At 51.7% G+C, this 17103-nt stretch overlaps 1 protein-coding gene across 5 annotated transcripts; it reads left to right on the top strand.

Moving 5' to 3' along the window:
- Positions 1-544: 544 nt before the first annotated feature.
- IRX3 (iroquois homeobox 3) lies at positions 545-3569 on the top strand. Of its 5 annotated transcripts, XM_042231636.2 has the most exons (5): positions 545-1182; positions 1350-2505; positions 2635-2701; positions 2893-3023; positions 3144-3569. In XM_042231636.2, exons 1-4 carry the CDS (start codon positions 916-918, stop codon positions 2978-2980), a joined length of 1578 nt encoding a protein of 525 aa, XP_042087570.1. In that variant the 5' UTR covers positions 545-915; the 3' UTR covers positions 2981-3023; positions 3144-3569. The 5 variants fall into 5 exon arrangements, with proteins under 5 accessions (XP_042087570.1, XP_027833646.1, XP_042087572.1 ...); XM_027977845.2 differs by lacking the exon at positions 2893-3023 and having other exon boundaries at positions 1350-2472; XM_042231638.2 differs by having other exon boundaries at positions 1350-2472; positions 2893-3569.
- The last annotated feature ends 13534 nt before the right edge of the window (positions 3570-17103 follow it).

Here is a 17103-nt window from a genome sequence, read left to right as displayed (position 1 = left end):
CCCGCCCCGCCCCGCGCGCCTTCTCTGCGGGGTGGGCGGCCTCGCCTGCAGGGCGCCCAGGCGATTGGCGACTCGCGAAGGAGACGCGAGGAAAAGTCGAATAAGAGGGCGCGACGTCAGACCCGAGATTTGGGGAAGGGCGAGGGAGGGGGCGAGGGCGGGGACGGACACACCGACACAGATACGGACACACACACACCCTCCCCCCCACCCCACCCTACCCCCCGCGCACGGCACCCCGAGTGTCCACAAGTTTGGGCCACCTTAACCCAAAGCTCAGAGGCCGGGGGGATGGGAGTGTGGGGAGTGTGGTGTGTGTACAGAGAAAATAGATTTTAAAAAGAAAGAGTGACGGGAACAGAAAGGGGAGAGAAAGGAACAGCGAGAAAGGGAAAGACGAGAAAGAGTTCCGTAGTCCAGGAGCGTGAAAGAGCCCGAAGGAGCGGAAGCGATCCTGGGGGGAAGAGGAGCGCAGAAAGGGGAGGAGAGAGGAAGGGCGAGGAGGGGGAGTGAAAACTAGAGGAGGGCGAAGGAAGCAAGGCGCGACACTGCTCGGGGAGAGGAGGGCAGCGAGGAGCCAGGCGCGGGCAGAGGCAGCTCCGGCGGCCGAGAGGAGGGAGCGCGGCGCAGAGAGGAGGGGCTTGTGGGCCCGTAGAAATGTCAATCAGATTCCGGAGCCCCGGGAATCTCCGCCAATCTGTTCGGACCTGACCTGGCTCCTCGCCGCCGCCGCCGCCGCCGCCGCCGCCGCCCCGGAGCAGATCGATAGGCGAACGCGGAGCGCAGCGCAGCGCGGAAGGCAGCGCGGCCGCAGCCGGGCCCAGCCCCCGATGTGCCCCGGAGCCCGCGGGCGGCGCTGAGCTGGGCGGCCCCGGGGGGCAGGGCCCCCTCTCTGTCCGTGCCCCGCGGGCCACCATGTCCTTCCCCCAGCTCGGATACCAGTACATCCGCCCGCTCTACCCACCCGAGCGCCCGGGGGCCGCCGCCGGCGGTGGCAGCGCTGGGGCCCGGGGCGGCCCGGGAGCCGGCGCCTCGGAGCTGGCTGCCTCGGGGTCCCTGTCCAACGTGCTCTCGTCCGTGTACGGGGCGCCCTACGCCGCGGCTGCAGCCGCAGCCGCAGCCGCCCAAGGCTACGGCGCCTTCCTGCCCTACGCCGCCGAGCTGCCCATCTTCCCTCAGCTGGTAAGTGCCCTGGGAGCCGCGGAAGGGGGGTTAGAGCTGGGGCGCCGGACGAGGTGTGCGCGCTCAGTAGACTGGCGCGGCCTGGGCCGGGCGGGTGGAGGCGGCGACGGCCGGGGCTCATCCTCGCTCCCTCCGCGCGCGTCCCTTCCTTGTCCATGTGCGTACAGGGCACGCAGTATGAGCTGAAGGACAGCCCCGGGGTGCAGCATACGGCCGCGGCCACCGCGTTTCCACACCCGCACCCCGCCTTCTACCCTTACGGCCAGTACCAGTTCGGGGACCCGTCCCGGCCCAAGAACGCCACCCGAGAGAGCACCAGCACGCTCAAGGCCTGGCTCAACGAGCACCGCAAGAACCCCTACCCCACCAAGGGCGAGAAGATCATGCTGGCCATCATCACCAAGATGACCCTCACCCAGGTGTCCACCTGGTTCGCCAACGCGCGCCGGCGCCTCAAGAAGGAGAACAAGATGACCTGGGCGCCCCGGAGCCGCACCGACGAGGAGGGCAACGCTTATGGGAGCGAGCGCGAGGAGGAAGACGAGGAGGAGGATGAAGAAGACGGCAAGCGCGAACTGGAGCTGGAGGAGGAGGAGCTCGGGGGGGAGGAGGAGGACACCGGGGGCGAGGGCCTGGCGGACGACGATGAAGACGAGGAGATCGATTTGGAGAACTTAGACGGCGCGGTCGCGGGACCCGAGCTGGCCCTGACTGGGGCGTCGCACAGGGACGGCGACCTCGGCCTGGAACCCATCTCAGACTCCAAGAATAGCGACTCGGACGACAGCTCCGAGGGCTTGGAGGAGCGTCCGCTGCCCGTCCTGAGTCTGGCCCCAGTGCCACCGCCCGTGGCCACCGCTCCGCCATCTCCGCCCTCGCCCCCAGCGGGCCTGGACCCCTGCGCTCCTGCACCGGCGCCCGCCTCGGCCCTGCAAAAACCCAAGATCTGGTCCCTGGCCGAGACGGCCACAAGCCCGGACAACCCTCGCCGCTCGCCTCAGGGCGCGGGGGGTTCTCCCCCCGGGGCAGCGGTCGCGCCCTCGGCCCTGCAGCTCTCTCCGGCCGCCGCCGCCGCCGCGGCTCACAGACTCGTCTCGGCGCCGCTGGGCAAGTTCCCCGCTTGGACCAACCGGCCGTTCCCAGGCCCGCCGCCTGGCCCACGTCCGCACCCGCTCTCCCTGCTGGGCTCAGGCCCGCCACACCTGCTGGGACTTCCCGGAGCCGCGGGCCACCCGGCCGCCGCCGCCGCCGCTGCCTTCGCTCGGCCGGCGGAGCCCGAGGGCGGAACAGGTGACTGCGGCGCGCAGGATTCGGAGGGAGGGGGTGAGTCTGGGGGTCGCGCCCGGGCAGGTCCCTCGCGAGCGCAGGGCGCTTACCGCGCCGCGCCCGCCTCCCGCGGCCCGGGTCGCCGAGCGCTCTAAAGGCCCTCCTTTTTCTCCCCGCTTCCCGTAGATCGCTGTAGTGCCTTGGAAGTGGAGAAAAAGTTACTCAAGACAGCTTTCCAGCCGGTGCCCAGGCGGTAAGAGACCCCCGAACTGGGGTGGGGGTATTGGGACTGGCAGGCCGGGGAAGGAAGGAATGCGGAGAAAACTAGGTTTCAGGTCCCTCCACCCCACCCCGCCCCGGGGGAACGCAGCTAGGAAGCGCTTTCACAAGGGGACGAAACACTCCTCCGTCTTTCCCGCGGGCTCTGAGATGACTCTCCGACAGCCCCAGTCCAGACACCGGGGCTCCGGTGAAGCCCACCTCCTACAAGCCCCAGACCTCGGGTCCTGACGCCTCCCGCCCAGTCTTATAGTTAAACTGGAAGACCAGCGTCCACAGCTGGACCTCATTTCACAGTGAGATCTGCCTGCTTCCTTGCCCCCCGGCCTCCTCCCTGGGTTGGGTCTCCCAGTCCTAGGGTGCATCGATCTCCCCTAAAAATCTCTTTCTTTACTACCATCGCCTCTCTCTTGCAGGCCCCAGAACCACCTGGATGCCGCTCTGGTCTTATCGGCTCTCTCCTCATCCTAGTTCTTTTTTTAAAAGAAATTTTTAAATCCTTGTAATAATTGTAAAAAAAAAAAATCGCTCTGTATAGTTATGACTTGTAAGCATGTCGGTGTATGAATACCTAAAAAGAAAACTAAAGAAAAAAAAAAAGGAATAAAACAAATCCCCCCCCCTCAGTCCTCCCCCCAGTGGCTTCTGTTCCCCACATTAGCTGAGTTTGTGAGGTTGGTTTGTTCGGTTGGTTTTGGGGGGTGGAGTTTCAGTGAGAATAAGCGCGTCTGACTTTTTTTTTTTTGTATATACAGAAAAATGTACATATGTGTGAACCAAATTGTACAAGAAAGTATCTATTTTTGGCTAAATAAATGAGCTGTTGCCACTTTGACTATAAACCGCCTGTCTGCCCCGAGAGGGGTCTGCTTGGTGCTTTTTGTTTTGTTTTACCCTCCACCCCACGCCCATGTTTGAAGAGTCGCCGGAATCAGCAGAAAAGAAGGCGAAGCGAGTCAGGGATAGCAGAAGCGGAGGAGAGGCCGGCCGAAGGGGCCGGGCTGGGGGCGCCGCTGGAGAAGAGGCAGTTGGAGAAGTACCCCCGGCGCTCGAGAGAAAGGGCAGAGGAGACAGGTGGGAAACGGGGCAAGATTCCCCTCCAGGAGCCGGGAAACTGGGCCCAGCTCCCAGTTCCACTGAAGCAACCGCGGGGCCTTGGGGCCTTGTCTGATGACACAGCAAAAAGACTCACAAGAAGGATCTGGAAGCCTGCCCCCCATCCTTCCATAGACACAACTGAGGCTTTCTCAGTCTTGTATAAGGGACTCTGCAAGCTCCGCTTCAGACCCCCTGCCAACCACACGGACCCCCAGACACCTCCTTACAGTTATATGGATGTGGGGTGGCAGTGAGTGGGGGTGTATGGAGGAGCAGGAAATCCAGGGGTGCACATCCTTCCCCTTGTTGACACTGCCCAGCCCGCATTATGAGTTGAGGGGTCGGTTCCGCGCGGCATTTGTGCGTCTTGGCACCCCAGTGGGTTTTCCCAAAGTGCCCTGGAAGGGCAGCCTTCTGAGGTCCCTGCGCGGGGAAGGCGGGGGAGCTGCGGTTCGGGCCGATGCAAGGGTCCAACCCGGAGTCCGGCTCCAGGCCGGACAGGGGTGGGCGGGCCGGGGGAGGGAGCCGGGAAATTTGGGGCTGGAGCTCCCTCTACAGGACAAAAGGGCCTCTCGGCGCTTGCCTCGGCGGCCTCTCCAGCCAGGCCGCGCATCTCATCCCTTCCGCGCCTTCTTTTCTCCCTTGAAGTCAGCCAGCCCTGCCCAACTGTGACTTAAGTTGTAGAGATTCTGGAAGATTGTCGCCTTGGGATACAAAGTGGGAGTATCCTTTTTGCATCTCCCTTCCCACGTGGAGTTGGTAAATGTAAAGAGCGGCCAGACACCCTGTGTTTGCCCCCGCACAGTGGGGCATGTGTCAGTCTCTGCGGGTCCCCGGGAAGTTTGGGGGGAGCCTGCACACTCGAAGTCATGAAACAGGGCTCTGCGTCATACTGTACATCCTAGAGATCCGGTGGAAGCGGAGGGAGTCCGGCAAGGACCCACCGAGGCGGGGCACAGCCGCCAGTTCTGTGCCCCAGCTGACCCGCCTGGAGGCTGGGAGAGCCTGGTGTGGCGGCTCCCCGAGGGCAGGCAGGAAGGAGGGTCGGTCTTCGGCCTTTGGGGCTCACTGTGGGCGGGCGAGACAGAAGCATATACCCAGCAAAGATGGGACTTGTTCCTCCAGCCTCTAACCCAGAAGAGAAGCTTTAGGCTCCTTCCCAAGTGACAGGCATAGACTGTGGCTCAACCCTGGACCTGGACATAGTGCCTCCAGGCATGGAGTCCAGTTCAGCTGCCTGCACCTTGAACCTCAGAGGCCAGGGCTCTATACCCGGGCAGAGGCCTCTGGATAACATGAGTGTCTGCACATGGACAAGCCTGATAGCCCCTCAGCTAGTAACTCACAGGCTTCATGGAGCACAGACCAGAGTTCCCCCTCTCTGCATCCTGGGAAACTCTGGGCAGACAATGAGCTTCTCTGCAGCCTACTTCTTCACCTGTAAAATGGGAATAGTGACCTGGGAGGGTGGTGGTGAGCATGAGAAACAAAAGCATGTCCAGTGCTGGCACGTGGTAGGAGGAGTAAACAGCTCTAGTCTTCTCCTTGTATCCCAGAATCTCGATCCCCACTCCTCAAACTCCTGATAGTGTTCTGCCCCATCCTCTCCCATCAGCCGTAAAAGTCAGACATCTGAGGACCCAGCTGAACTCAGGGAGAAGGGGCACTCTCCAGGTAGGAGGGCAGCAGAGAGAGCAAGTGAGAGCAGAAGTTGGATGGACAACCTTTCCACACCAACCGTCCAGCAAGAGACTGAACCCGGCATCCGTCTGTTCAGAGGGAGATGGGCATGGAGAGGCCAGCCTCAGCTTGGAGAGGTCTGGTCTGGTGCCTGTCGGTTTGGTCAGCATGTCAACCCATCCTATTCTGGGGATGTTGGTCCTTGGAGGAGGCCAATCACACCCCCACTGAGAGGGCAGGATATGTGATACCAGAGGAGAGTTGAGGTAGACCTGGGAGAGACCCCGTATGTGTGTATTTTGCCTATCGCATAGAATACATGGCCACTTCAGATGGCCCCAAGTGTTATTGTTTAGGCATTCAGTCGTGTCTGACTCTTCGCCACCCCATGGACTGTAACCTACCAGGCTCCTCTGCCCAGGGGATTCTCCCAGCAAGAATACTGGAGTGGGTTGCCATTTCCTCCTCCAGGGCATCTTCCCTGCCCAGGGATTGAACCCAGGTCTCTCACAGATGGGCAGATTCTTTACCATCTGAGCCACGAGGGAAGCCCCAATGGTCCCAAGGTGACCCCAATAAGATAATTGATCAACACAGAAAGGAACCCCACAGGCTTTTCAGCAATTAGGGGGAAGAGGAGGCCATTTCTCTGCACCACTTTCATTTCACCAGGAAACAGATTCCCCAGCCTCCTCTCAGGACCTCCTCCCTGAGTTTCCCACCTCATCACTCTCCATTCAGGGATCCTAGAAACTGCCTCTGTCCTTTATCATCTGGCCCTATGATTTAAAAAGGAAACTAGGGAAGAGTGGGAGAGAAAAACAGAAAGCCAGAGAATGAGAGAGAGAGAGAAAATATTTGGGAATCTCATCCTGGGTCCTGATTAAGCTTCAATTAGAAATAAAATATGTCAATCACTCCGCCTGGAAGGAGTTCCTGCTGTCGGGGCTGGTTATGCAAAGCACTGGGAGGTGTGTGGGGATAATCAATTAGGTCAGAGGAAGGAGTAGATGTCACTGCTTCTCTCATTATCTGCATGGAGCTGGAGGTGGGGGTGCTTCGCCGGGCCAGGGAGCCAGAGGAGAATAAAATTATCTCACTAAGTGATGGCCCACCTCTGGGACCAGCAGGTTCATGGTTTCCAGTTGAATTTATTTTGGGATAGAATGCAGCAAGGAGGAAGCAGGGTCTCTAGTCAGAAGGCACCATGGCAGGGCCAGGGGGCTTTGGGGAGAGGAACGGTTGCTCCAGCCACTCACCTGCTCCAGAGGAGGAGTGAGGAGAGGGAGGGACCACCTCCTGGGCTGCTGTCCTCTGGGCACCTGGTGGCCAGGCAGAGCCAGTGGGTCCTCTGTCTTAGGCCTGGGTTCTGGAAGATTAGAGAAAGGGACTGAATGCTTGGGAAGGAATTGGATGTCAGAGGCCTTCACTGGTTCATTGGGAGTTTCTGTCAGGATCTCACTTTGGGCCTAATTATTTATATCCTTCTAGAAATGTCCTCTGCATCCTGCAGTTTCTGGTTGTATGTCCCTTCTACCTCTATCAAATGAAAATGAGCAATTGCAGGTGTGTAAAAATTGCATCTGTGGTTAGAAGCACTTGCAACTTGAGTGGGGGCAAGCTTCATACTCTCTCAAGATCCCAGGCTTTCATCAACTGCCACTTGGAAGAGATCAGATTAGATGAATTTGTTCAGAATTTCTTACAAATCCAACATTGGCTAGGATTAGGTGCAAATGAAAGAAATGTGAGTTCTCAAGACAATGACAGGGAGGAAAAGTCCCCGTAACCTCTCTAGAAACCACCCCTGGATCCTAATTGGTCACTGTCACCTGGTCTAGTCAGCCTGCTTGACCACATTAAAAAATATCCATCTATTGTGTCACCAACTCAGCTTTAATGTTGCTGCTGTTCCCCTTTGAACAGAAGCTCCAGCCCCTCTCAAGGCCATCCTGATGGTCTGGATGGAAAACCCCACAAGGCATCTCTTCCTGAAGCTGGAAAGCATGAGTACTCAGGGCGAGAGACCCAGAAGAGCTCCTAAGAGCAGTCATCAGCCAGGTGATCCCTCCACTTCCGGGACAGATGGCAATGTCTGGAGACACTTTCAGTCGTCATGATTGGGTAGGGGTGCTGCTAGCATCTCATGGATGGAAACCAGGGAAGGTCCTATAAGGCAAAGTCGGGCTCCCTGCAACGGAGAATTATCCAGTCCAAAATGTCAACAGTGCCAAGCTTGAGAAACATGTAGTTGAGAGAGGGGAGAGGTGTCTGGGGGCAATCACGGAAGGTATTTTCTCCTAGAAACCACAGCTTTGCAGAGGCAAACAGTAACACAGGGCGCTAAGTGGAGTGTTTTTGTTCTTTAAAAAAACTTTTTAGCCCTGGAATGGGGAAGCAGGAGTGAGGGAGGCAAACAGGAAACTATGCCAGCCTGGGAAAAATAAAGATCAGATTTTCAGCTCAGCCTGGTGCCTGAGGAGCCACTAGAGGTGGCATCGTCTTGGGCCAGAGCGCCAGAGTCAACCCTAAAGAGGACATGTGCCTGTAAAGTTTGAGCCTTTTCCCCTGGATATTTATATCAGGAGCAGGTTACAGGAATATGGTCACAGCTGAAAGCTTACCTCCTGCCGCCTAATTATTGCCACCTCTAAACTGTTGCCAGTCCTTCCATGCACATAAATGCATTTGTTTATTGACTTGTTTATTTAACCCGGAGCGTGTGTGTGTGTGTGTGTGTGTGTGTGTGTGTGTGTGTGTGTGTGTGTGCATGCACCCCATGACAGGGAGCTGGAGCCTGATGGAGGCAGACAGGGTAAGGTCTTACTCTGGGGCTGGCCCTCTAGGACGAGAAGGCTGTGATTTCACGGCTTTTGTCCTGCATTCTCTCACTGCTCTGGGCGGCTAACAAGTGGGCCCACAGCCCTCAGGGCCTTTGGAGTGCGCTCATCTGAGAGACTGTGCTCTTCTCAGCCGCTCAGATTCATTTTGCCAAAGTTACAGGGCAATTATGGAAATGCGCCCTTTGAAGCTGGGCTGATTTCTCTTTATTTCCTTCTCCCTGACAAAGCAGACCTTGCCTGCCTCTGGTGGGCTTTTTTATTTTTTTTCTTCTCCCCCCTCCGTTTCCTTTTCCTCTCTCCTTTTTTTCTGATAATTATTAGATAGTGGGAGTTTCCAAGGGTAATTTGAAAAAAATCTTTTAAACGGTGATTTAAAAAAAGTATGAAGAGATTAGAAGAAACTTGCTATTATTTAAATGTTATGTTGGGGTCTTTTTTTTTTCCTTAATGGGATTTCAATGGCTAGGAGGAAAAAATGAATTCATGTGGTAAGAGACCCGCCTCCCATGCCCAGGTCGCTGTGGGCCTATGATACCGCTGCCAGCAGGACGTCCAGAGTGCGGAGCCAGGCAGGCCACCTGCCTGGGCAGCAGACTGTTCAGTTACCAGGGGCTCCTGCTAGGGCACTGGAATCGCAGCTCCACAAACTTAGCAGTAAAAGAGCTCTGCTCCCCTCTGCTCACACTTCTGTATGAATAAGAGGCCCGGACCCAACCAAACTGTGTGTTTTCTGGGTCTTGGACCTTATTCATCACTGTAGCATGGAATCTAGAGGCTCTGTGTGAACCAACCCCATTCATTTCTCTCCTCCTGTCCCACTTCACTTGACTTGATGCTGGGGTGTGGAGGGAAAGTGTCTGAAGCCAGATGATGTTCACCTCAGTGCTGGCGAGGCCATTGAAAGGGGGTGAGGGTGGGGGCGGGGTCTCAGTTTCTATTTTTCAGAGTGATTTTGAAGTTTTCTTCATCCATGTTTTGGTTCACGCCTTCCTTCCTCCCTTCTGTCTTCAGGGCTGAATGGCTCATTATCTGACCACAAACTTCAACAGGAAATCTCATCACCTTTAGGAGCCAGCATTGGCCTCCGAGGCCTGTCCAGATTGGAGGCCATTTCAACCTTCATTTCCATTATCCTGCTTCAATAAAATACAATCAATTAGATGGAGTGAGGTATTTATTATTCAATAGGCCCCATGGTAAACACTTTCCGTGCATTTTATTCAATGTTTATCGCCATAGATGAAGACGTTTCAGGCTTGGGGGAGGGGGACGGCGTTTAAGAAAGTCTTCTGGTAAAGTGAATGATCTTTATCGAGTGAAAAATATCCAGGCAGAATACTCCATATGGCATGCTATTATCTGAATTAAAAGGAGAATGTACATTTGTTTGTATAAGAAGCTGGTAAGAGTGGTCGCCTTAAGGAAAGGACCTGGGTGGCTGGGGATCAAGGCCCTGAGGGATATTTTTCAGTTTCTATCTCTTTGTTCCTTTTGAACAATGTGAATATGTTAGCTCTTCAAAAAGCGGTTCTTGTTTGTTGTTTTTAAATAACTAATATACTTGAGAGAGATAGAAAGCAGTCTCTCTGGACCTCACAGTGGAGCTGAGACTCATTCATGCATTCATTCATTTACCAAGCACCCTGGATATTCATGAAGCAGCAGGGTCAGATGCCCTTGGTTCGAATCCCAGTTTCATCCCTCTCTAACTGTGTGACCTTGGGCTACTCACTGCACCTCTCTGAACTTTTCTTCCTTTAAAACAGAAAGAATAATTATAATAATTATAATTTCACCTCCCTCATAGGTTTTATTTTTAATTTTTATTTTATTTCTTAGTTTTCTTGCAGCATTGTGCAGTTTGTGAGATCTTAGTTCCCTGACTTGTGAGTCAAAACCAGACCTTCAGCAGTGAGAGCTGAGTCCTAACCACTGGACCACCGGGGAAACCTCATCCTCATTGTTAATAGAGTTAAATGAGTTAATTCACGCTTAGAACAATGCATCATGCATAATGATTTGCCTCTTGCCTAATAATTACTTACTACATTACAAATATTATTTTTATCGATGACAACAAACCTAGGCAATAGCTATTGTTGTCTCCAGTGTACGCATAAGGAAACCCAAGCTCAGCCTTTTGTTCAACTTGACCAAGTGTTCTGACCCAGACCCTGGGACCCTGATGCACTTGGGCCTGGCCTGTCTCAGGCCCAGTGCACCAGCTCTCACTGCAGCCCACCCTCTGCATGGAGGGCAGTGCCTGGGAGCAGGGCCTGGGCCTGGGAGCAGATGCGCCCGAGGGGTAAGTTTGAGTCTGTCACCTTTGATTTTATCCTTGTAAGTGAGCACAGGACAGGATGAGGGGCTCTGTCCGCTCCTTTCACTCCATCTCCAGTCCCGGTAAAACAGGGTTTCCGAGAGAGTTCAGACACCAGTGGTTTGCTGTGAGAGGCCATCCACATTAGCAGAAGAAAGGCTTGTCCTACTTGTAGATCTCTAGTGCTCAATGTGTGATCCCTGGACCAGCAACATCAGCATCACCCTCAGAGCTTGTTGAAAATGCAGAGTCTCAGGCCCCTTCCAGATCCGCGGAATTAGCAGCTACATTTGCTTAGGACTCTGGCTGATGAGAGAGCTCACTGAAGTGAGAGAAGCACTGGCCTGGATGCTCCTCAGCAAAGCCTGTGGTCCTTCCAGGCTGGAGACAGGAACCGGCTCTGAGATGTGGATCTCTGCGGGATGCACAGGCTGGAGGGTGCTGGAGGGAGGGCAGGGAAGAAGGGAATGAAAGCAGTCAAGGGAGAAGGTGCCACGTGCCAACCCGAGGCTGAGACTGTCAGGGCTCAAGAGGCATTTCACCCCTTCTTCCACCTTCACGTGTGTTCAAGATCAGCTGTGAGTAGCACTGGGTTCCTCACGGCCACAGCCTCTGCCCACAGGCCCTTCCGGATACTTCACAGTGTAGTGAGTGTGTGCCTGCTAAGTCACTTCAGTCATGTCCGACTCTTGCAACCCCATGGACTGTAGCCTGCCAGGCCCCTCTGTCCTTGGGATTCTCCAGGCAAGAATACTGGAGTGGGTTGCCAGGCCCTCCTTCCAGGGGATCTTCCTGGCCCAGTGATGGAACCTGCGTCTCCTGCGGCTCTTGCATTGCAGGCAGATTCTTTACCACTGAGCCACCCGGGAGACCCCATTTCACAGCATAGGGGCATGTGTGTGTTAGTCATTTAGCCGTGTCTGACTATTTGTGACCTCATGGACTGTAGCTAGCCAGGCTCCTCTGTCCATGGGATTCTCCAGGCAAGAATACTGGAGTGGGTTGCCATTTCTTTCTCTGGGATATACATAAATAGAAAGTGTAGGACTAAATTCAGAGGAACTGATTTCTTATAGACTGCCTCACGGCTGATCCCCACTAAACTTGAGTACATCTCATGAAGAGCAGGAAGGAGAGGTGGGAGGAAAAGAGAGAAAGGAGAAGAGGAAGGAAGAAGTGGAGAGAGAAGGAGGAAGGGAGGGAGGAGGGCAGGAAGGAAGGAAGGCAGGGCAGCTATACCAGATGGGCACAAAACAGGTAGGAACTTCTGGGTCAAGGATTGACTCCTCTGCTTATTTTTATTCATTCATTCATTCAAGAATATTTATCAAGGATAACAATATTTATTAATTAATTCATTCAATAATGTGCCAGAGACACAAGATGAACAAAGTCCCTGTCCTCCTGGAGCTTTCACTCTATTGGAGACACATAATTTATTCATAATAATAGTCATAATAATAAAAATACTGGACTGTGATAGAGGATGAGATGGTTGGATGGCATCACTGACTCAATGGACACGAGTTTGAGCAAACTCGGAGATAGTGAAGGACAGGGAAGCCTGGTGTGCTGCAGTTCATGGGGTCGCAAAGAGTTGGACACGACTTAGCAGCTGAACAACAGCAACGTGAAGGATAAGGACAAGATGCTATAAGCATGCCTAAGGAAGAGGGGTATACCCTAGCTTGGGGTGGAAGTTGGACCCCAATGTCTCGGAAGGGTGACAACGGTCAGAAGGATGGGGTCAGATTCTTGGGGACCATGTTTTGCTTGAAGTCATGAACATGCTTGGCATGGTCCCTTCTCTTTAATTGTCCCTCTCTCTTGCCCTTTTGTACTTGAACCTGAGCTGGGGGATGCATCTTTAGGCTGGCAATATCTTGGTGCTGGGTACCTCCTAGAGCCTAGTATTAGTGATCACTCAATAAATTGCTGCTTTGGAATTCAGCAATCAAATTAAGATTTTTTTTTCTAAAAGTGTATTTAGATGGTTAGGAAAACCACCTACAGATACTTTATAAAACAAGAATTATTACATCTTATCATTCTAAATAGAATTTTGGAAAAATAGTTTCGTAGTCATCAAATACAACAACTTTAAATACAATTATAACATGCAATCATTATACGAGATAGCAAGAGTTAGCCGTTGTTCAGGTATGCCCTGTGTCAGGGACTTTCATCGTGTTTTGCTATATGAAGTCAGCCCGAGAGCATGGTTTGAAGGCAGCAGCCACTCCGTTTTTGGTTTCCTCTGTCCTCCCCCTGCCATACCTGAGCACCCTAAATAGATGCCCAGTTCCTCCTGACCATTCATATATTATGGTGCAGTCGGGACTTTTTCTGAGGCCAGTCAATGAGGCTGGGGAAACCTGTCATACGCTCTCACTGATTTTTCCCTAAGACATTCCTTTACTGGCCATGTAACAGTTGGGCCAGGAGGTCTCCACACCGCAGTCTGTTCCCCCGGCAAGACCCCTGACCTTTTGTGTCCTGGACTTCAGCAGAAGAACAAGATGGCACAGCCTACTGGAAATAGTACTTGGGAAAAGGCCATTGACTCACCGGTTCACACCACAGCACGCAGAAGGGCCACTACCAAAAATACAATTATCCAGAAATGTGGTGGGAAGACACTGCAGGAGAGAAGGGCTGAGCAGAGACGGGGGAGGGAGGGCGGGCACAGAAGGGCTGACAGAAATGGAGTTCCTCTGATGCCTGGGCAGCGTCCCTCTCCGTGGCCCAGCAAGCTGCAGACACAGGGCCTTAGAAGGCACCAGACACTAGTCGTTTTTTGTTGTTTAGCTGCTAAGTGGTGTCTGACTCTTTTGTGACACTAAACTGATCCACACACCAGAGGCGTCTAAGGAAGTTGTCTTGACCATGTCACCTTTCCAAGAAAGGGAGAGGCTCCTTCCATCCCATAAAACGGTGGACGGTCAAACTCACTCTGAGAATCAGGCTAACCCCCTAGGAGATGGCAGAGGAGGAACCCACCCAGCTCATCTCCCTGGTCCTCAGATGGCACATTTGTGATGGGAGCATCAGATGGGTTAGAAGTTTGCCTGTGGAGAAACCACAGTAGAATGTTCTCTTCTTGTCGACTGAGATCTTTAGCTCACAGGTTTTCATGCAACTACTGAGCTCATTTTGGGGCAGGGTCCACCCTTGTCTAGTCCTCACTGATGTGCTAATTACAGAAGAGCTGACCATTCCCTTTGGTCTAGCAGCACCCCCTCCAGGTACAATACATGGTTATTTATGGCAAGTTATGGGTTATCTCTGAATTGATATTGGCATCACCAACCCCGAGAATGTGTCACAACACACACCAACACATAGGTGTAACATTTGAAATATTTAACAACTGGGACTTCACCAGCATCAGGGCTGGCAGGGACCTGAGGCTTCTCACTGGGCCAGACATTGACAAGTTGTTCTGTGAGTCGTGGGAATGAGCAGGAAGTAGGGGAATTGTCAGAGCAAAAGAGGGGACACAATTTACAAACTGGCACAGAACTATTTCTATATTTTAAAAATGGAGACAACGGGATATCCATGTACAAAAGAACCTAGTTGGATCCTTCCTCATTCCATATCTAAAAATTAAATCAAAATGTATTAAATATCATAGACTTAATTGAAAGAGCTAAAGCTATAAAACTCTTAGAAGAAAATACAGGCAAAAATACTTGTGACCCTAAGCAAAGTAAAGCCTTCTTAGATATGAAACCAAACTACAAGTAATATAAGAAAAAAAATAGGTAAGTTGGACTTTATCAAAATGTAAAACTACAAAGGATAACTATAAAGGTGCTATAAATGTTCTGTGAAGGTGAAAAGATAACACACATAATGGGGGAAATACTTACAAATTATATATTTGATGAGAGAACTGTATTAGAATATATATATTAAAACACTATTTCAACTTAACAATAAAGCACAAATAATCCAATTTAAAAGTGGGCCAAGGATCTGAATATACATTTCTCCAAAGAAAAATGACCAATAAGCACATGAAAAGATGCGCAACATGATTCATCCACAGAAAAACGCAAATCAAAACCACAATGAGATATCACTTCACATTCATTAGTTTATCTATAATACAAAAGACAGGCTTCCCTGGTGGCTCAGATGGTAAAGAATCCCCCTGCCAAAGCAGGAGACTTGAGTTCAATCCCTGAGTTGCGAAGATCCCCTGGAGAAGGAAATGGCAATCCACTCCCGTAGCCTTGCCTGGGAAATTTCACGCACAGAGGAGCCTGGTGGAGTCCACAGGGTCGCAGAAAAGTTGGACATGACTTAACGACTCAATGACAACAATAAAAAGATAGGCATTAACGTGTGTTGGTGACAGCGTGAAGAAACTGCAACCTTGATACAGCGCTGATGGGAATGTAAAATGGGCAATCCCTTGAAAAAAAAGATTTGACCTGTACTCAAAAAGTTAAACACAGTTTCTATATGACCCAGCAATTCCATTCTTAGATACACATTCAAGAGAAATGAAAACAGACATCCACAAAAGCTTGTCCACCAATGTTCACAGCAGTGTTAACAGCCCCAAAGTGGAAACAACCCGAATGTTTCTCAACTGATGAATGAATGAACGAAATGCGGTATATCCGGTACTGCTTGGCCTTAAAGAAGAATGCAGTACTCATACAGGCTACCGCAGCGGTCCCCAGCCTTTTTGGCACCAGAAACTAGTTTCATGGAATTTTTCCATGGACCAGAGGTTGGGGGAGGTTTGGGGGTTATTCAAGCACCTGATACCTATTGCACTGTATTTCTACCATTATTACATCAGTTCCACCTCAGATCGTCAGGCATTAGATCCCAGAGGTTGGGGACCTCTGTGCTACCACATGGATGAACTTTAAAACCGTGCTAAGTTAAAGAAGCCCATTTTAAAAGAGCACATATTACGTAATTCCATTCATCTGAAATATCCAGAATGAGCAAATCTATAGAGACAGGAAATTGGTTAGTGGTTTCCTAGGGTTGTAAGGGCAGGGCAGACTGCGGGGAGTGACTGCTAAAGTGTACAAGATTTCTTTTGAGTGATTGAAAATGCTTTGAAATTGATTACGGTAACGGTTGCACAACACTGTAAGTATACTAAAGCCTTTGAATACTGTACACTTTAATGAGTGAATTACAATTTCCTGTGAATTGTATCTCAAAAACTGTGGGGTGTGCCCCGCTGGCCAACACATACTATTTGAAGACGCTCCCCAAAATGTTCAGACATGTGCTCACACACATACACACACACAACAACAACCAGACACAAGTGCAAGAAGATAAAGAAACCGAGAGAACTAGGTCAACACAAACAGGCTGGTAAAGGAAACTGAATTGTTGTTGCAGAGTTTTGGCATAAGAAGTCCTGTTGAAACTACTTAACAGATTTTACAGATGATGTTACCTCCCCATAGAATAAGCCCTTGTACCCTCAAATAATGATGTTCTGAAATGTTCTTATTCGAGAAGCTCCTGGATTGTGCTCATCTCCCTATTATTACAGTAATAAGACTCCAAATGGCCATATTTGAAGGGAGATCTGCACGGGGCTTAAAAAAGCAGATGACTTTCCCTCCACATCAGCAAACTGCTGTTGTCTGACACCCACTATGAAGATGCAGTGGAAGGACATGCTTTCTGGAAAACTGCACCACCACGGTGCCATTCTGTATCCAGGAAAGATGGAAGTTTGAGCTACACACACACCCCCAGGCCAGGGCAGGGAGCCCTCAGTTACACACCGTGTGGGAAAGACTGGGAGAAGAATATTTGCCAAGCAGATTAAACCCACATATTTATTCAGAAGGTCATGAAATCTATCAAACACACTGGCTGGTTAAATGAAATTCCAGAGAAGATGAGTTTGGGTTCAGGAAAGCAATGTGGTCTTCTCAGTGGCTCCTCTTTTGCACCGCTGCACAAGATCGCTACCATCAAATTCTACTACCATTTAACAATCATTGATGCTAGAATAAACACCTATATGCTTTATCTCTTTTAATCCTCAGAACCACTCAGCAAGGTCAGTACCATTGTCATGCCCCACATTGCAGGTGGGGAACTGAGGTCCCAAAGGCAGAGTGAAGTTTTTAACCCAGTTGCCAAACTCTGAATCACTCAGGTGCTCTGAACACGTATTAACAAACTCCTAGCTGGAGAAGACTCTTGAGCGTCCCTTGGACAGCAAGGAGATAAAACCAGTCAATCCTAAAGGAAATCAACCCTGAAGATTCATTGGAAGGACTGAAGCTGAAGTTCCAATACTGTGGCCACCTGATGTGAGGCGCCAACTCATTGGTAAAGACCCTGATGCTGGGCAAGAATGAAGGCAAGAGGAAAAGGGGGTGACAGAGGATGAGATGATTGGCTGGCATCCCTGATTCAACGGACATGAGTTTG

This window comes from Ovis aries, chromosome 14, assembly GCF_016772045.2.
Source record: "Ovis aries strain OAR_USU_Benz2616 breed Rambouillet chromosome 14, ARS-UI_Ramb_v3.0, whole genome shotgun sequence".
Taxonomy (NCBI): domain Eukaryota; kingdom Metazoa; phylum Chordata; class Mammalia; order Artiodactyla; family Bovidae; genus Ovis; species Ovis aries.
The sequence above is the reverse complement of the archived record's forward strand: the minus strand, read 5'-3'. Positions and strand labels throughout refer to the sequence as shown.